At 40.7% G+C, this 21,061-nt stretch overlaps 1 protein-coding gene across 2 annotated transcripts in view; it reads right to left on the bottom strand.

The window, feature by feature from the left end:
* Nucleotides 1-1,624: 1,624 nt before the first annotated feature.
* The window catches only part of GMPS (guanine monophosphate synthase), a 41,342-nt gene continuing 21,905 nt past the window's right edge, over nucleotides 1,625-21,061 (bottom strand). For both annotated transcript variants that reach the window (XM_044432840.1, XM_044432839.1), the window contains exons 4-16: nucleotides 17,456-17,553; nucleotides 17,133-17,236; nucleotides 14,932-15,125; nucleotides 14,506-14,671; nucleotides 13,511-13,662; nucleotides 12,328-12,501; nucleotides 10,579-10,684; nucleotides 9,609-9,724; nucleotides 9,109-9,234; nucleotides 8,321-8,436; nucleotides 7,483-7,613; nucleotides 6,419-6,591; nucleotides 1,625-5,159 (exon numbers count right to left, since the gene is read on the bottom strand). In XM_044432840.1, the coding sequence (XP_044288775.1) occupies nucleotides 5,058-5,159; nucleotides 6,419-6,591; nucleotides 7,483-7,613; nucleotides 8,321-8,436; nucleotides 9,109-9,234; nucleotides 9,609-9,724; nucleotides 10,579-10,684; nucleotides 12,328-12,501; nucleotides 13,511-13,662; nucleotides 14,506-14,671; nucleotides 14,932-15,125; nucleotides 17,133-17,236; nucleotides 17,456-17,553 (1,758 nt within the window). In that variant the 3' untranslated portion in view covers nucleotides 1,625-5,057. The remainder of the gene's footprint in view (nucleotides 5,160-6,418; nucleotides 6,592-7,482; nucleotides 7,614-8,320; nucleotides 8,437-9,108; nucleotides 9,235-9,608; nucleotides 9,725-10,578; nucleotides 10,685-12,327; nucleotides 12,502-13,510; nucleotides 13,663-14,505; nucleotides 14,672-14,931; nucleotides 15,126-17,132; nucleotides 17,237-17,455; nucleotides 17,554-21,061) is intronic.

The following is a 21,061-nucleotide window of genomic DNA, read 5'->3' as shown; positions in this document are numbered from 1 at the left end:
GCTGGAGTTTGTATCAGGATACTGAGAATATACAAAAGGATAAATGAAAAAGCAGAAAAAATGAGACTGGGAATGAACAAGCCAGTAAGAGTCCATGAATGGAACTTCTGAAAACAATGTTGATGTTACAAATGCAAATATTTATGCCAAAGAAGCAAGCAACTCAAATAAGATACTGAATGTCAGAGAGCGACAACTCAATGAACACAATTTGGTTTTCTGACTTACACCTCAAGACAATGACAGAATCATTAATTACACTGAAAATCTCTCCTCATGGCTTAATTCAAAGCATCCTGCAATTTATATTGGTTCTCATGAAAAGAGGAGTGTTTTGTAAGACACTCTCCTCAGCGAGGCAGATGTAACTCAAGAGGAAATCATATTAACGGAGAGGAAAATCATTCAGGTCTCTTGAAAAGACCTTATACAGAAACTGTTTAGCCTCAGAATGTTCATTCATCCAGCACCTCTTATATTATACGATTAGAGCAGCTGGGCTAGATCAGACCAAAGACTCTCCTAGGCCAACTTTACGTTCCTGCAGTAACCAACTGCTTTGAACTTGGTTGTATTATTCAGTTCAGAGAAATCACCCACTTGTGTGTTCCACTTGTGCATTATCATCCACTTGTGCATTAATCCCAGAGAAATCTGACTGGAATTGTTGTAGATCACAAGCTGAATTCTAGTCAACAATGTGATGTGGCTGCAAAAACAGCAAATGCTATTTTGGGCTGTATTAATAGAAGGATCAATTACAAATCACATGAAATACTAGTTTCCTTTTATTCAACACTGGTTAGGCCTCATCTGAAGTATTGCTTCCAGTTCTGGGAACCACAGTTTAAGAAAGATGCAGACAAGCTGGAAAGAGTTCAGAGGAGGACAACAAGGATGATCCAGAGACTGGAAACAAAGCCCAAGAGCAGAGATGGAAAGAATTGGGCATATTTAGCCTCACGAAGCATAAGGGGAGATAGGATAGCACTCTTCAAGTACTTGAAAGGTTGTCACAAAGAGGAAGGATATGATCTTCTCGATCATCCCAGAGTACAGGATGCAGCAAAACGGGCACAATTGACAGGAAGTCTGCTTCAACTGAACATCAGACAGAACTTGCTGTTAAAGCAGCATAACCATGGAACCAATTACCTAGGGAGGTTGTGTGGGTCTCCCACACAAAAGCCAATCAAGATGCAACTGGACAGCCATCTGAGAGGGATGGTTTAACTTGGAATCCTGTCCTGATCAGGCTGCTAGACCCAATGGCCCTCTGGGCCCTTTCAACTCTACTATGATCATGATGCAGCACAAAATGTTACATACTTGTGCTTCCAGTCTGTACCAAGTTACAGTTTCCAGAGGAAAAGTGCTTAAGCAAAACTCTGAACCAAGTCCAAGAACATCAAAACATATTTTGAATCTCTAGCTACCTGACAAGCACCCTTCACTGCTGATTCTACAATCTTCATCTTCCATGATATTGTGTTAACCTAAGACCAGCCAACTAGTTTCAGAGCACATATCCTTCAGTAAGCTTTTAAAAAGTGGAGGGAAAAACCCATATCAGGCAGAATGGATCAAAAAACAAACAAACAAATAAATAAAAATCACACAAGCATCCAAATGGGTAATTTTTATTTGTGGATAAAAATTAAGGCTCACAGTAGTTTTATCATTTACAAGCAGAAAATGTACGCATTGGGTTTCTTTTCTTAAAAAAAAAAAAAAAGACAGAAGGTGGGAGGGAGGGAAGGAGAATGCTTGGAATTATTCCCTATACAAATTCCTTTGAAAACGTTGACGTCTTACTGAATGAAGGGTGAACAAACTGAACAAGAGCAACTGCATTCATACCCTACATGGTATACATTCCCTTCTGGACCACAACAAGACAGTTATCTCTGTTTCTGCATCTGGCTAAGATTACATGAATTAACACCATGAAATACATTCAAAGACTGGCAGTCTGGCAGTGCAAGTATACTCCACATTCCATTTCCCTTACAAACTGAATAGATGCACATGGATGTGTATGCACATTGTATGCACATGTTTATGTTTTAAAACCCTGTTCCATACAACACTGGTATCTTGATTAAAATGTAACAATTTGCTTATGATGCAAAACATTTTACACATTTACTTCCGGCTCTGGCATATTTTTTTGTATAAAGTTTATTCATGAATCTTATTTAAAGGCAAGTGTAACAAGCTATAATCCAGGAGTGTCAAAATTTACACATTTGCTAAGATAGAAATCCTAGGGGAATTTGGCTATGCTGTGCACCTAATACAATGAAAACAAGGCTATGAAAACAAAGGACTGTATCTCCAGCTGTAATGGTCATCATTAGAGGTGCCACTGAGCTGAACCTCTGGCTGATATGGATGCAAGCAGATACTATACTACTTTTTCCAGGTTGTGTCATAGTTATGATAGGATTGCATTTAAAGCATAAAAGAGGATTTACAATGGCCACGTTTTAAACTGAAGAAAGGTGCTACTGGCAAATGCCGTAACCTCAATGTAAGACACAACAGTAAGTTGCAGAAGCATTCTGATGCTATGGACTTGAATAACCATGATGCGGTATAGTCTACCTTCTGCAATTTAGGTTTCTATCTCCCAGGAGGAGCTAGACTTGTGTATGATTATTTGCCTTAAGTGGCACAAGCAAGCACACAGAGATATTCCTGGTAGGCAATGCGTATAGACTACAATCCATTCACTTGAACACAGCCATTTCCAAACCTTGGGCTAGAGGAAAGCAATAGGATTGCACACCGTGGCCTGGAGGAAAAGTGCACGTATAAATGTTGCAAGGTCTCCACTGGAAGCTTCTTGAGAAGGTAGTGAATGATTTTGTGGCACAGCAATGTAGTCAGTACAGAGAAGGATGCCCTCATCTTGTCCTAGCCCTTCAAAGAGCATCCGTTTCAATAGGTCACAGTGGATTTTTAGCCATCGTGAGCCCTTTGGCTGCATTTCTTCTTCCTCAGGCATTATTCCAAGCAGAAGCTGAAGCACTTGGCCAGCAGAGACCGTCCAGGCAAATACTGACTTAAGCATCCTACCCAGCCATATCCTGGCAATTCACGCAAGGACAGTGTCTCAGCTTAGATGAAATCATGAATGACAGGTCTTTTGCCATCAAGTCTTACATTAAGCAGAAGCAGCTATTTTATTGCTTCTCCACAAAGTGGAAGGAGTTGTGAGATGAGCTTCCAAGTAGCTATTACATGGCAAATTGTTGCCTGTATCCTGCTAATGAGTGCAATTACACTGGGCTGTTTAAACCCTTGAGAAGTATTTTAAAAAATCCGATAGGGGTATGCCTTGATTTTTAGCACGCAGCTGAGTTGGGGAGGTATTCAGAATGGGTGCCAGAAATCATGGCAGCCCTAATAGGAGGTGAACTCTTTACAACAGAGGTAGGCAATGTATGCACTACAGTGCCCACTTGTGTACTCCCTGCCCCCAAATTTGCCATGGTGGCATAAAAAATATATATAGCAATTTGCAAACAAACAAGGCACATAAGGAACACACCATTTCTATATCTTGTTAACATTATTTTGCTTGCAAATGACCATACATGTTCCCTGTGTACCCTCTTTGCAAGAAAATATACTTTTTGCCCAGAAATTGTGGCAGCAAATTTGGTGCCAGAAATTCCCAGGCTGAATTCCAGGGGAGGGAGTCAATGTGACCTTTCAAACTGCAGAAGTGACCTATCTCTGCTTAATAATAAATAGGTACATCCCTCCTTTTCAGTTACACAAACTGCAAGTCAGTAGAAACAGCTCTATTTGAATTTAGCCTATGGGGAAACATATCCCAAAGCATCTAGCTTCGAATCCTGACACTTATTGGAGAGGGGAAGTGTTCTAACTTTTTGGTAGCCTAATCTCCAAGTTGTAGGAACAGAGAACCGCATTCTTATTGGATAAGCCTGATCCAAACCACAAACAACATAGCACAATGTTTTAACACACCTTCCAAGGGTGCCCCTTAAACTCATGATTTCCCTTGCCTTTATAAAGCAGCCTCATATCAAATTTTAAACCAATAGAAACCAATTTTAATTCAGTATAAAGACAAAAAATAAAAATGGGCACAGAGATGTGGATGGCTGTAATGTGGGTTGTTACTTTGATTTTTTCTGAGCCACAAAACACACGTTCAGCTGTACACATCATTTATGTGAGGCTCTCTTGCAACTCACTTCAGTGATGCATGTTAAATATAAACAGCACTGCATCTTGAGGAAAATCTATGCTTTACACTCTTAAACAAAAGCATTTTGTTTTGAAAATATTATGGAGGGGGAAATGAGAATGGGGGAAAATGTAGTCAGTATCCGAGTGCCAGCTGTTTAGAATGTCTACACTCTGCCCTGGGCTTAATACTTCAAACAATATGGAACAGGGCTAACAGTATACATCAAACAAATATACATTGATTCCACAATTCAACAATACCCACTACTCCATTTGGCAAAATATTTATTTATAATAAATCTGTTTCAAAAGCAGTTGGTCACTTTTTCTTCTTCATTTTACATTATTAATAAGCTCTAACAATGGTTTCGGTAAATGTAAATAAACTTGCCTCTTTTTATACAGTATACAAAAAAAATTAAAAAAGAGAGAGAGAGAGAGACATTGAAATGACATAACAGTAAAAACACATGAAAAACAGGAAGAGACAGTTAAGATTCTCCCCCACCAGAAAAGGCAAAGCAATATGGATCTATCTGCACTTAGGCATAACTGCCCTAATTATTTACCCGTACATATCCTCAGCCCCACTTACCTTACTTCCCTCCCCTGCCCACCCAACATCATCACTCTTAATTTGCAGATTATGCTCCAGGAGAGAAAAGAAAAAAAAAATATCACATGTCATGTAGCAGCAGCTCCAGTCACTCTTTTCACAGCACTGCATGTCAACACTGGGGAATGGTTTCTGATATAATTTAAAACTGCATACAGTACTTTTGTTGTGTGTGTGTGTGTGTGTGTGTGTGTGTGTGGTTGGGGGGGGGTAATTACTCCCACTCAGTTGTTCCTGGTGGTTTTGAAGTCAAGTCATACATCACCCGGGAGATGCCAGGAATCTTCTTAATCTCTGTCACCATTTTCAACACAACCTATGTTTAGAAACAAGCAACAAAAAGATGACAAGAACATAAGCGACAGCGTCTTCATTTGGAAGAAAGTAGGAACAAGTCAGGGCTGCTCATTATGTAAATCAGAATGCTTTGCCCTATCCTTTGAAGGAGTCAGGAGCTACACACAAGATACCTGGTTCAAAAAGCAAAGAAAGGGCTTGTGTCATGAATTCAGAAGTCTGCTACAACCTGGCTCTCCCCATGAGCTCTTTCTTGTTCTTTGCTGAAGGAACAGTAGCAGTGCCAACTCCACAGCTTCAATGCTCTCTGGGCTTCATATAAGACTATGAGCATTACATTAAATATGCATTTGTTAAAGGCATTTTTATTAAAACACTGTTAAAATGGTTTCTAGTCCTGGAACCTTGAATGTATACATGGGAGCTAGTATGTGTGTGGATACCTCTCTCAACTCAGACTTCGCTCTCAATACAAGGTCACCTGCCCATTTTAATTATATTTCTTAATACTTTAATGGAACAAGCAAATAATAATGATAACTGGGTGGGTGGTATACTGTAAAGTGAAGCTCCACCCTCCCATGTCACCTTTGGGTTCAAAAGAGCACTTTTGTGTTTCAGAGCTCAGATCCCCCTCTGGGCTTGTCCTTAGGTTCTTGGACATTCTATTCTTTCCGTTTCACATGGCTGACTTGCACCAGTCTAGCCAGGACCAAGGATAAAGGGGGTGCTTAGGCTCAGCCTGGCTTGCAGCTCAACTGTGCTGGCCAGAAACTGTGGACAAAGATAACACAGACAAAGTTTATCCATAGGACAGCACTGAGTATGCAAACTTCCTTTTCTTTGCAGGATTACTTCACAAGTCCAGAACAGATCTGATCAATATACAGGCACGTGCTCCCATGCATGGACCAGTGTAAATAGAAAGACGGACACTGTTATGTAAAAAAGGGTGGGCACTGAAAAGTATGGAAGCAATCATGTTCACCAGATTGATGCTGTGGATGTCCAAACCTATGAGCATTATTCTAGTCAATGGTATTGAACGACTCTGAAATGCGTATTTCTATTTTGAGTGTTGTTAAGCCCCAGAAAATCTGTTTTCTTAGATAAAATCTTCTCTTGTATAGCATTAAGCTTTTCTCTTGTATAGCATTAATACGTTTCAATGCGTAAAATGAATGTTTTAGAATTTTAAAAGTAAAGACACAATCTTTTCACATCAGCAAGAAAAGAAAAGACCATTTCAAAAGACCAAGATCTGCTTTCTAAGATTACCTCTTCTGGTATCTCATTGCCAGGAGTTGCTGCAATACCAGTCATGAAGTCACTAGTAATAAAGGTTCGAATAACCACTGATCTTTGACAGGAAGGCTGCTTCTGTAAGGGATCTCGATCAAAATGCAATGGTGTTAAGATTATTGGCATCTGGCTGATTTTTCCAGAATAACCTTCAATACAAAACCAAGAAGACTACAATTAATATACTGTTATACTGACCAAGAGAGACAGCATGGTATAATAAGAGTTTGCATGTTGGACCGGGACTGGAGAGAGAGAAGTTCAAATTCCCCCGTGACCTCGGGCCAGTCACTCTCTCAGCAAAAATTACATCAACTTATTGTGATGAGAGAACAGAGATGCAGAACCTGTTCTGGCCTGAGACAGGAACTCTCTTTTGAAGAAGCTCTCAAGGGCTGAAATCTAGTAGTAACAGGGTTAGAGGCAAGAGCAGAGGGGACAAACTGCCCAAAATAATGCACAAAATCCACCAAATGATCAGTGGTTGAAGGGAAGGGGTATAAACTGGGACCTCTCCCACCCCAAAGGGGCTGAAATGGTTATTAGCTTTAGGTTCTGCACTCCGGGATAAGATGTGCTTACTGGAGATGGGAAGACCATTTGTGCCACCCCAGCACCTTGATAAAGGATGGGATACTGATGGAATGGTCAAATGGATAACATCAAGGCAACCTGTGCTCTTAAGTATGACTTGGAAACAGCCCTTGTTATGAAATACATATATTACATTAGGAATATGTTTCTCTATACATCTTTGCTATAAAGTGAAGAAAGTCCCAGGAAACTCAACTTTCTGAAGTTGGAATTCTACGGAATTATTATTATTATTATTATTATTATTATTATTATAACATTTCTATGCCGCTTATGAATAAGAATCAGGTATACCATACTGTATTCTATCAATCTTTTAAAAAAGAAAATAATAAAAGGGCTGCTCAGTGCATCTTGAACTGTTGCAGAAATCTTTTCTTATAATGATTAGAATGTTGAAAACCTCTTAGCAACAAATAAAGTGTCCAGTAAAGGCACATACTAACCAGACTCCCTCAGAATATTATGTGCCTCGAAATCAGCTTGCCGCAACGTGCTGAGGACGCCTGTCGTCAGGAAAGTGGGAGTAACATCTGTGGGAGGTTCTTTGACTGGCGGGCCGAACACATAGACCACTCTAAGAAGGGAGAAATGGCGTATTGGACGGTGTGCTTTATTTATTCGTCAATAAAACATTCACAAGAGAATGCATCTTGATTCTAGAAGTTCATCCAAAGCTACTACTGGTATGGTATATAATACCTTACTCTAACCAATGCTGCAGAACTAGTGTCATTCATTCAGAGACACTGCCTGCCCCTTCATTTATTTTTGTATCCCATTTTAAAAGTCCAAATGCTGAACATCCAAAATGCAAGGAATTCAAACTTTTGCTCAGCTCTTATTTTAAAGCTCCCACTATAAAAGCAGGCACACCTGTAGCAATTGGGGCTTGTTCCCAAGACACCAGAAGTTAACAGTTTTGCTCTGAGCATCTTCAAATACAGTCTTCTTATTTATTATAAAGAATGGGTGTTCTAGATGCCCGAGATGGCCAAACATCTAAATGACTAGCACTACTACTGCAACAAAAACTACAAAAATATATTCCCTGCTCAAATGATAAGACTGAGGACTTGAGCTAGAGGGCCACACTGTGAGCCTGGAGTGGGACTTCCAGCTCTTCTCTCTCAATAAGCCTTATAATATTAAACAATTTTGTGGACAGCACATATTTCCTTCTATTTGGTACTTTGCTTTGACTCCTCCTCAGTAAATTAAGATCTCCCAAACAAAATAAACTACTACATAGCAGCTCAATGTCAAAATATTATGGATATATACCGATTTATGTTGTGACACATGCGTGGTATAAGTCTGGATAGGAACATAAGGGATTCCCAGTGTGGAGCGTCTTTACTGGAGATCCCACACACATAACTGTAGGAACGACCATCACCCTGCAAAACAGGAAAACTAGGTCAGCAGGTGCATCATTTTAAAGCACAGCTTTCTACCAACAGTAACGTAATTATATTAACTGAAATTTTATATAGTGTCAATGAAGTGCTTTGACTTTAATTACATGTAGCCTGCAGTCTTTAATGGGTTTTACAAAACCCACCAGGTGCTTGGACTGCCTTGGGAAAATTGGTACCTTACATAAACATCACTATCATATGCCATCTCAATCCACCTGCCAGTAACAAATTAGTAATCTATATTATTAGGATGATATGAAACTTAATGGCTATTTTTCCAGTGGCAGTCTGAATGTTCTTAAGAATCTTTGCTATCTTACAAAAGAGACCATTTAGACCAGCATTCCCCAACCTTATGCCTTCCAGACATGTTTGGACTGAAACATTCAGAATTCCCAGTCATTGGTCCTGCTGGACAGCAATTACGGGAGTTGTGGTCCAAATGCCTCTGAAGGCCACGAGGTTGGGGAAGGCTGACTTACATCTGAAGGCCCTGAGTATGCATGAGAAAACAGCCTGTGCACAACTCGTGCCCCACCTCCTTCAGCTTTGTTCCACTATGACTCTAAAAACACTCATGTGTTACCTGCAACAGTCACTGCCCTCTGTCACCTTTAGCAACACTATGGCTGCAAGTTCAGCTTCACTCACCTGTACACCCACAGTTTTGACTGGTAGCAAGAAGGCATTCAATGAATGTAGACTTGTGATCTGCATCAATTTCTCCTGGTCTTCCTCAGTTGTACAAGCTTTGACCCTTTGCAATAGAGTGTGAGGCTGGGCAACAAAGCAGAAAGTCAAATTTAAACATTTAAGCATATTAGCAGCCTATGCCTCATTAGCTGCCAGTGTCATGCAGGCAGAGGGTGGACAATAAATGTGGTTTTTGAACAAGGAAGTAGATATCTGGCAGACAGGTGGCCAGCCCAGGGCCTCCTCAAATAAGCTGATGGTATGATTACCATTTACTTTTTGTAAAGCACCTATAATCCATCAAAGAGAATGGGGATGGAAGATGTTGTAAATTCCTAGGCTATGAAAAATCAGAAAATATCAACAGAAAATAAGGAACCAAGAAAAGAAGGTAAGAATTCAAAAAGGAGGTACAAACTGATTAACAGAGAAAAAATAACCTTCAATTCTATAATTACCTTTTTAACACTTGCAGAAAAGTCCGCTATGATTTTCAGAATGTTATTAGTTTCAGGGAAATCTTTGCAAACATATGGTTCTTCAGCACATATTACTCGAATTGCAAGGCCAGGACCTAAAATGCAGTATTGAAACAGCACAATATATGACCAGTAACCAATAGGAAAATGATTAATTATGCTTCATAAATGCTATCTCTGATTATGACATTTGGATCAGGCTACAATTTGACTTAGCTGAATGCATGAAATGTAACAAAACAGCTGTGCGTTCTGAAGTGCAAGTGATTTCTGATCTACTTACCCGTAAGTAAAGGGCACCTGGGAAACTTTTTATTATGAAACTGTGCTAGAGCAAGAGGCAAGGGTTACATTCCCAACTTTCTCTGCTCCTGATAGTAACACTGACAAACATCTGGGGGTAGGGTTCTGCAAGAGGCTCTCTGGATTCTATCCGTATCTTTCTAGTGACCCTTACATTAATCCTTTAATAATACTGCCTAATTGGTAGATCAGTATTAGTTCCATTTTGAAGATGAAGAGAATGGAATCTTTCTGATTTACAGTTCAAGCTCTGGGACATTAAGCATATTATTAATACAATGCAATGGCTTGGACACAAAGAATCACGAGTGGAAGGAGAACATGTTTTAGCTTTGTTCTGTGAACTCCTACATAAGACCTAAGTTCAGTGCCACAGTGTATCAGGGCTTAAGCTACAGTGAATCAAGAAAACAGGGTGCAGCATATAAACTCTAGTAAGCCACAAACTAAGTCCTAAGAGTGAGTTTGTGCACATTTTTGTACATGATCTTGAGCCTGCTGAAATACTCCTTTGGATTTGGGGGTTGCTTCTCTCAGGGAATTACCTTCTACTAAGTCAGGAACAACAGTTCCGAGAACTAAAGCAGCTTTTCATTAGTGGACAATCCAACCCACTGAGTCCTGATGAATTTTGCTAATTCTATACCTGGGAATGGATGTCTGGAGACCAGCTCTTCAGGCAGACCTAGTTCTCTCCCAAGCACTCTCACTTCATCCTTATGGAAATCCTTCAGTGGTTCTATTACTTTGCCCTGCAAAGGAAAACAGTACAGTTAGCAATTAGGATCTCACCCTGAAGCGACGTACAGCCAAGGAGTCAACCAACCCATAATAAAAAGGGTGTCTGTCTGCCCATCAGCACTGCAGTAGCAAGACCGTAAAATCTAGATACTTGAAATTTGGTGTTCATATTAAGGGGTGGTTTTATTTTTAAAATGCGTTAATTTTAATGTGTCTGTATTGTCAAAGCCTGCAGTCACATCTTCAGTCTCTAAGACAGACTTCTGTAAGCAGTGCACACACTGGATGTCTACACATAACACAACTGACTCTACAAAATACTTGAAAGCTGATATTTCAATACTAGCTAGTATACAACTAGTATGACATGGTTGCATATGAAAACAGTCAAAATAATCCTATTTACATCTCTCAAATACCCTGCTTTAAAAAAATCCCCACCCTTCTTTTTGTAACTTTTGAAAACTGTCAAAAGTCTGTGTTCATGAAAACAGGGGAGAGGATTTTAAATCTTATCTTTTCGGAGTACCTAGAGGCTTGGGGAAGCATGAAAAAAGTGGATGGCACTGAGAACTGTCGGAGCAATACGTAAAAACTAGAAGAGCACATTGTTAAGGGGGAGATCTACTTGCCACTCTCTTTTGTGAGCAAAGATTTACTTGGCTCCTGACTGCTCACAGTTTGACAGCTGTCAAATGAAAAAAAAGAACCACATTAAGGCACTATCTGCAGCCTCGCTTTGTCAATGTCCTTGGATGGTGCTTCCTGTATTTTGATACAAGACACTTACAGGGACACTAACCAGGCAATACATTACATTACTGCTTGTCAAAGAAATACACTTGCATACCTTAGAAAAACCTCAAAACAGTTTGGGTTCACGTAACACAAACGCCCACTGTGCCAAGTTACCAAGCTGGATTGTTATCTTGTTAGCCATTGTGAAGTGAGGGGAGATATGTAGGTCAAGAGGCAGAGTTAGATGGCTTCTCCCTACCCACAACTTTAGAGCAGCCCCTTCCACAGGACTGGAGGGGAAAAGCCCATCTCTTAGGAGGCTGCAGGGGGACACCATGGCAGGGGCTATGCCAAAATGAGTATGGCTTCACTGAGAAGGCAGGCACGCCTGTCCATCTCTGATAGCTGCATACATTTGTTTGAAGACTTCATTTTATCAAGCTAAGGGCTATTCCAGCCTGTGCTAAGCTGGGTTTCTTCACTGGTTTCTAATAGAGTATTACTGCTACTAAGGCTATAATTGAAGCATGGCTTCTACCACTTCTGTGAAATGCCAAGAAGGCCAATACAACAGTGAAATCCGTCAAAGGGAGGTTTAGGAGCTGCTGTCATGTGGTGTGTAAGCACCTTCCATGAAATAATGCAATCTAGTTATTTTGATACACTGCTGCCTAGCAGGCAATAACAAATTCTGATTTTTACTGAAATTGTTCTATTTATTCTGCATACAATATCTTCATAAGTGAGTCTCTGTACAAATTATTCATGGGCAGAGGTTGGGGGGGTTGTATATAATAGCCTGAAATACTCGATGTTACATATGAAGGTAGGAACGGAACGCAGCATATCTTTACAGTGCTCTTCACATTCAGTTGGCTTTCGGGTGACAAAAAGTTAGGTGCAAGGTTCGGTTTACCTTTTCCCTTAATTTTCGAATGAGCTCTGTGTCATTGTGATGAGTCTTGATAACTTCTGCTTTGCCACTAGCAACAAGAGATGCACTTTCAATGAGATCAGGTCTCAAGGTTCCCTGGGCAAGGAAGACTTCCTCTGGCTTCAGGTTCATTTCTCCAATAACTTCATTAGCAATCTATCATTTGGGTGGGAAGGGAAAGCAAGAAATGGACATGAAGAATATACTTTTCTGCAACCATGCCCCCAAAAGCATCCCTTTGTTCCAGCTGCAAATGAATCCTCTTTCCAATAATGTAACATCATGAAGCAAAAGGTAATTAAGCCTTTGTTAGGAACAAAGCAAAATTTAAACCATCTTAATCACAAACGAACTGGTGCCACTATGTTATAATGCACCTGTTCTGAGTTTTACCCAAACTGCAGTGGGTAGTGACCCCTACTGGACAAACCAGTAAGCTTTGCTTAAAGACTCTGTTTCACTTTTATGGGAAGATGAAGCCCTTGTTGAGAGCGTATGTGCATATGCCTACACACATGCAGGAAACCTAATGTGCTCCACTAGAACATTTCAGGGGCAACAAAACTTGACTGGTGCTAACACAGATAATGAGTGATCCACCACAGTATTAAGAAGCTACGAACCCCATTTGATTCTCTCTAGAGCAAGACTCTGAAATCCAGATTGGAGCATGGGGCCACAAGACCTCAGGAAGCTGCCTTTTACTGAGTGAAACCACTGGTCCATCTAGCACAGTGCTGAGAACAGTGACTGACAACAGCTCTGCAGGGTTTCAGAAGTTTCTAGCCCTACCTGGAGAAGTCAGGGAATGAACCTGCAACTTTCTACATGCAAAGCAGGTGTTCCACCCCTGAACTACAGTAGTTTCAGCAATGAGCAGGTAACTTCTGATCTCTTAACAAGGGGTGGATTGAACTTTTGCATTTTTATAGCACAGTGGCAGTGCTCAGATCACACCTACAAATAGGAGTGCATCTAAGCTAGTTGAAAAACGACTGAAGTAACATGACACATTTTAAATGCTACATGTGCAGAGGCTTGGATTTGAACACGAATCACACATGATTGGCATGCACATGCAATTCAGAGGTAAAGAGTCTAACTTAATACCACCCTTATGAAAACAAGACTATGCAAAAGCATTCTTAAATGGCAAAGTGGATACCTTCACAAAGGTGTCACCAATAATTTTGCGTTTTTCCTCAGGACTTGTAGTCATATTCAGTGTTTTGCTGATCCTTTTTCGTGGAGTTCTGTCTTCGTCAGAGATGGGCAAAGTTGTTGTACCATTGTAGAACCAATGAGCAGCATTTACCACTGTACAAGGTACAAGAGTTGTTGTTAAGGAAATGTCTGAAATAAGGACTCAGACAGCAAAACACAGTAACAACATAAAAAATGACTGATACTATACCACTACTAAGAATACTACTGTAGTGTAATCCCTTGCACTTTATCAAGTAACATAACTGAAAGACAGCTCCTTGCTTGTACAGTATTATTTTTAAAAGCTTGTGAGGAGGGGGAGAGGAGAAACAGTGGGAGGTGAAGGGAACCAAAGATAATACAAGAGGAATGCCTGCAACATCTGCTCTGAGAGCTGAGGGGAAATACCCCCTCCTTTCATACCTTCTTGCTGCCAGAAGGACTATCACTTTGTCTAGCCACCAAGACCATGAACATTCCAGAACTAAAAATTATCCCTCCCCAGAGCCCCTGAGAAAGAGGACAAAAAAATTTCCATAGAACTGGTTGATTCTGAAGAAGGATGTGAAAGAAGAGTGTGAAAGATGGAGTCACCCAGGCAGTCCAGGAGAGGTTCCATGAACATGGAGTAGAAAATGAGAGTGGGTAAAGTTGAGAACCAAAGATCTGTGGGTTTTAGCTTGCAGTATCATACCAAGGAGTACCTTTGTTATTCACCAATAAACAGATTCTCCACCATGAGTTATATGAAGGTCCAGCACATTTCCAAGAAAATTTTTAAATTTAAGACAATCCTTATTTATTGTTTTAGTCAACCAAAGATGGACATGAGGGGAGCTGTCAACCACTCTGATTTCTAATACACAGAAACTAGTATGATGAAGCTCCTTGGCAGAGTTACTGGAACAATGGGCTTTAAAAATGTCAGATTAATACAAGAGTCAGAGTCAATACCTTTTACTTGAATTCCCAATTTTTTGAGTGCCTCCTCCACAGACTGACTTTCCCTCTTGCGCATAAATCCATTATCTATGTGCACTGCAATCACTTGCTCTTGATTTAAAGCACGGTTCAGTAAAGCTGTACACACAGTGGAATCTACACCTCCACTGAGTAAAACCTGAATAGGTTGGGAGAACAAAAAGAAATCAGTATGCACATTTAATAAATTGAGAACGATAACTGTTCAAACATAGCATTTACAGCTTTTCATTGTTTACTGCAACAGCAAAGTCAAAACACATTGAAGTTTCTCTTCAACATGGAAGGAAAATGTTTCACATTTAAAAAGCACATATGTTGAATTATGAAAATCGAAAGTATGGAATAATCAAATGCTTATTAGCAGGAGTGAGTCTGAATTAAATTTTCAAACCTTACCAGAACTTTTGATGACCCTACTTTCTCTTTGATATCTCGAATGCATTCCTGTTCTCTGTTCTGAACTGTGAAAGTGCCACTGCACCCAGCAATATCATACAGGAAGTTTTTCAGCATTGCTTTTCCATTCACTGTAAGGCTAACTTCAGGATGGAACTGTGCTCCATACAGTTTTTTAGATTCATTTGCTATAGCTGGGGGAGTGTTAAAAAACAGAATAGTCAAAAATTGCATTAATATGAAAAGGTGACCACATATATTTAAGTCCCATGTATATTTGTAGTGGGAATCATATATAGATGCAAATAATCAGAATGAGGTATTTATTAAAGCATTGTTAGAACAACAACAACAACAACATTACAGTTATACCCTGCCTTTCTTCTTCTTGCAAGGAATACAAAGCTGCCTATAAGGTTCTCCTCCTTTCCATTTTATTCTGACAACAAGAACTCTGTGAGGTAGAATAGGCAGAGAGACTGTGACTGGCCCAAAGTCACCCAGTGAATTTCACAGCTGAGTGGAGACTAGAATCTGGATCTCCTGAGTCACAGTCCAGTACACTATGACACTACTGTGTCATAGTGGCTCTCAGAATGTGTGTTTTCTTCTGGCAAAACCTAAACATATACCAGCCTGATCAAAATAGTATTCAATAGCTTCTTACTAGAAAAAAGCCAAGAAGGTCTGATGAAGCTAGTGCAATGAATTCCTTGTTACATTCAAGTGCCTGCTTAATACTCAGTTCATTTCTGAAAGCCCTATCTTGTTACATTTTCTTTCCAGGAAATGGGCTCAGTTGGCAGATACAGAGCTGAATAGTGCCACTATCTTGGAAAGAAAAAGCGCACACACACACCCCAAATGGATGCTAATTTTTTGTTCAAAAAAAGGTTGAACCCAAGTTTCAAAAATGTAAAAGCAATATTCCAAAGATACACATTCCACATTCTGCCTTTAGAGACAGTTTGCAAATATCAACCCAGTTTCTTGGAGGAGCCAAGAGATCAGAGCACGTAACACAGGTTTTCTCCCAGTTACACGGTTTACCTGCATGACCCTGCGTCTAGCATAAAGAAAAGCCCTAAACGGCTTGGGGCCAGATTATGTGAAGAACCACCTCTGCCAATATCATGGGGGGATTCTGCCAGTCCACAAGCCAATCCATCCTATGAAGGTTTTCCATCCAGCCCATGAAGGCTTGGGATCCTTCCACATGCTATGCCCTCTTTTCCTCCCCAAGTCCTACCTGCTAGCCTGGAGTCTACCAGGGTCTTATTTCCAATCTGTTATCAGAAATAACAAGAGCATTCCTCCATGCACTGCTTTCCCTCACAGTGAAGGATGGACAGTTGCAGAAAAATAAATTCCCTTCATATCTCTGATCACAGAGTGGTGATATCAAGGAGACTGGAGGTGCAATGGCTAAAAACTTGTCTGGCACCTGAAGACCACTCATGCTTTGCTTTCCCTGCACAGCACAGGTGAAAGCTGAGCAACATCTGGCTGAGCAGATTCACCTGCCTTTGTCCTCTCCACAGCTGCAGAAGGTGAAGTCCTGCCAATGGGAAAAGTCCCACATGCAGGGATGCCAGTTCTTGGGGGACATGCCAAGAGGTCAGCCTCCCATCACATCTGGTAGTGCCCAAATTCTGTCAACTTGAGTGGTCATGCCAATTTAATGTCATTCAGTCCATAGAGGGCTAGGTCAGAGGGCAGCTGGCCCCCCACCCAATTCTGGTTCTGTACTCTCACTTATATGAATGTGCCAGGACCCTAAGGTTGGACACACATGCTGTGCTTAAGTGCTTGCTGGTAAGGTCTATTTGGTTGGTGGGAATAGAAACAGAGCCTTTTCTGAGGTGGAAAGTATTTTAAAGAAGTGCATGTATGCACATCCAGATGTGCATACTTTTAGAGCCACTCTGCAAACCATCCTTGTTTCCTGTTTGTAACACTGTCACATATAAACTGCTCTAGGGTAAATAACGATAGCAATTTAACTACTTGTAACAGGCTAATAAAAACTAAACCACCGGATCAATTGGGCATTCTAGAGACATGTTTTTAAAATCTTAAACTTTGCTTTTCAAGTAAACTTCATTTACAGACACAGATCTCTGATATTTGTTCTATATTTTGCTTCATGTGTCCTTGCTGAAGCACTCTAACAGTGCAAAAATATATGCAAAAATACATACCAGCTACTACATTTCCAGATTGTGCAACCACTTTGAATCCATCTGCCACTTTATCTACACTATCTCCATGGGTGAGAAGAACAATCTCTTCCTTCTGGAGTCCCCTAAGGAGAAATATAAGAACAAGATTGTGAAAAGAAAGTTTAACAACCTAAAGCAGTTAAGGTGCACCCTTAAGTACACAGCAATTTGAAGGGCGGGGGGAATGACCAATGAATATTTTTCCATTTTCAATATATTTAAGCTTTAGAACTTCCCCTTATAACCCCAATACTGACTCAATATGTCTCCTCCACTACCTTGTGACCAAAGTATCTGCATACCTGAATAGTGAACATGTGTTATCTACAGTAATGTTGAAGACTCCATCTTCTCGAACGTCTTTTTTGTGCACTGTACCTCCAAATACCTTATTCATCATCTGTCAAAAACAGAAAAGCTAATGAGTGACCACAGTTCAGCTGCTATTGTCATTCCGTTTCCATCTGCACTAGCATCATAGTATACAGAATTTTAATACTATAGAATTATATACTATAATGGCAACCCACTCCAGTATCCTTGCCATGAAAACCCCATGGACAGTACCAAAAGACAAAAAGATACGATGCCGGAAGATGAGCCCCTCAGGTCGGAAGGTGTCCAATATGCTACTGGGGAAGAGCAGAGGGCTAGTACTAGTAGCGCCAGAAAGAATGAAGCGACTGGGTCAAAGCCAAAAGGACACTCAGTTGCAGGTGTATCTGGTGGGGAAAGGAGAGTCCAGATGCTGTAAAGATCTATACTCCATAGGAATCTGGAATGTAAGATCCATGAATCAAGGCAAGCTGGATGTGGTCAAACAAGAGATGACAAAACTGAACATCGACATCTTTGGAATCAGTGAACTAAAATGGACAGGAATGGGTGAATTTAATTCAGATGACCATCAGGTTTACTACTGCAGGCAAGAATCCCTCAGAAGAAATGGAGTAGCCTTCATAGTCAGTAAAAGAATAGGAAAAGCAGTACTGGGCTACAATCTTCAAAATGACAAGAATGATCTCAGTTCAAATCCAAGTCAAACCATTCAACATTACAGTAGTCCAAGATGGAGAAGCTCTATACAGTCAGTAAAAACTAGACCAGGAGCAGACTGTGATTCAGATCATGAGCTTCTTGTTGCAAAATTTAGGCTTAAATTGAAGAAAGTAGGGAAAAGCACTAGGCCACTCAAGGTATGACCTAAATCATATCCCTGATGAATATACAGTAGAAGTGACAAACAGATTTAAGGAATTAGATCTGATAGGAAGAGTGCCTGAAGAACTATGGACGGAGGTTTGCAACACTGTACAAGAGGTAGCAACTAAAACTGTTCTAAAGAAAAAGAAATGCAAGAAAGCAAAATGGCTATCTGAAGAAGCTTTACAAATAGCTGAGGAAAGAAGGGAAGCGAAAGGCAAGGGAGAAAGAGAAAGATACACCCAACTGAATGCAGAATTCCAGAGAATAGCTAGAAGAGAAACTCAAATACTTTGGCCACCTAATGAGAAGGAAGGACTCACTGGAGAAGAGCCTGATGCTGGGAACAATAGATGGCAAAAGAAGAAGGGGACGGCAGAGGATGAGGTGGCTAGATGGAGTCACTGAAGCAGTCAGTGTGAACTTAAGTGGACTCTGGGGGATGGTGGAGGACAGGAAGGCCTGGAGGAATGTTGTCCATGGGGTGCGATGGGTCAGACATGACTTCGCGACTAACAGCAACAACACCTATAAGAACCTGATTATTTGTTCAGCACATAATCAATAACCAAACAGCAAAGCTGATGCAAATCTGTACTTTAAGTTCAGTATTGCAAATAATTGCTACAGAGTTGTTCAGCCATCATCTCCTCTGTTCACCTGTACTGTTTCCTTTTTTACCATTATGAAGCGGCAGCTCAGTACCCATTTCCTCCCCTGGACTCGAAGGATTCCTAGCTCTTTAAATGTTGCAGAACGCTGGGGAGGGGAGAATGAACGTGCAGTGCATGTGGCAGTTCTTGTTTCTGCTGTGTTCTCCAGGGAGTATTGCACTGGAGTATTTTGCAGTGGAGAAGGCTGATTAAATTAATTTGCAATAAGTGTTCATCTGCTCCTACCTCCCTGAAGCAAGCAGCATCAGCTAGGTTTAATGGGACATTTTTGTTCTGTCTTGGTTAATCCCAAGGACACACTAAGCATTTATTTCTTGACTGGGACAGAATCACTAACAGTGTAAAATCCAGTTAGTGTTGTCTGCTGTTTTCAGCAACCTACTATGGACATTATGGACAGCATTCAGTGAGACTCTGCTGGTGGTGGTTTTGCAGCACTCACAGGAATGACTGCTTGTGCAGCAAGGCTTTCAAACTTCTACAATTAACCCCAGAAACAAGCAAATATGTTTGTTTTTAGATCGGGACAGGTCTGCAGTACATGAGCACAATATCTCACTGAATTCAGTGCAACTTGCCATCAACTGGGCTGCATTACATCCCAGAAAATATATTTAAAGCACATTTATAGGCTTGAAGATATTTCTATCAGAAGATTGAAGTACAAATTATCAACCTCTGCTTTAGCCTCTCAAGACACAGAGGATAGTCTACATTATTGTACACTTGGCTATAAAGCAGTAAGGCTTGACAAGACAAATCAATGCATGCCTAGAAGTGCTCTATGCCCGGCTTAGTTATTTTGCATTTGATCCCATCCTTAGATGTTCACTGCAGCATAATAGCTTATTTTGTATGTATGATGGAATTCATTCTAATATTCCATAAAAGTAGCACATAGTGACTCCAGAAACACAATGATGCACATTCTGAATGCTCTGCAGCATATAATTGCTATGCACCCATTATAAAAATGCAACCCTATTATGTAGATGACTGCACCACGATCTTTTCCACCCACATTTTAGAGGATGAGAGTGAGATTGAAATACAGGTACTCATGGCTAAGATGAGATGTGAACCATTATCTGCCACACAGCAGGCTTCAAAAGTTTCCTTGGAATCTCCTTTTGAGAAACTCCACCTAGGCACCCAAACTGCTTTTAACAACCCATCCTCCAAGTTTAAAAGGAACTTGAAGGTCAGGTACAACAGCTGCTACAAGCAAAATTCCTGTGGACAGCCATGTCTCAAGCTGTTAGAGATCCACCCAACTTAATAAACACCTAGGCCTTGCTCAGGTGTTTGTTTCTTTCACATCCTTAATACTACATGCAGACAGATTTAGGCCTTGGTGTCCAATGAAAAGGGGAAGGCTGCTGAACATGCACAGGCTGTTTCCGTGAGGTGGAACAGGCTTCTCTCAAGGAAGGCGTCTGTCGCTTCCCCATTGCATGGGAAGGTGGCAACTGGCAGGGAGACAGCAATAGGGGCTTTGCCCTCTCCCCATGTGGTGGTTGGCAGGCAGTATACTGCAAATGGCAGAACAAATGCAGAGGGCTCCTGGCTCAATCCATGACACCTTCAGGTAGAGCCAGAAACCCTATAGAGCTGCAACTAGCCAATGTCACCAATACTAGGCTAGATTTACTAGTGGTCTCACCCAGTATAAGCTTCCCATGTTCCTAAACAGAGAAACTAACACCTGAATGAAGCTTCACTAACAGATGAGTTGGCAAACTTTTTCCTGGAGTGTACCGCTGCAGGTGACAACTCCCATGACCGGCCTTCTCTTAAGAATTTCCTGCACAAAGAAGAACTAGACATCAGAATATCTGGTCTTCTAAAGCAGTGGACTTTTTGTAGAGAACAGCAGTCACGTAGTTCCCCATTGGCAGTATGAAATCTACCTAGGAACCTGTTTTCCACTTCCCCTCTGGAATGTAAGAACTAGGCACCATTTATGCATCTATCAAAGGTGAGCAGAAGAGACCAAACCATCAAAAAAATGAGGCAGGCACATGTCTGCAA

Source organism: Varanus komodoensis, unplaced genomic scaffold (genome assembly GCF_004798865.1).
Source record: "Varanus komodoensis strain SLA01 unplaced genomic scaffold, ASM479886v1 scaffold25, whole genome shotgun sequence".
Taxonomy (NCBI): domain Eukaryota; kingdom Metazoa; phylum Chordata; class Lepidosauria; order Squamata; family Varanidae; genus Varanus; species Varanus komodoensis.
This window is presented reverse-complemented; position numbering and strand designations above follow the sequence as displayed.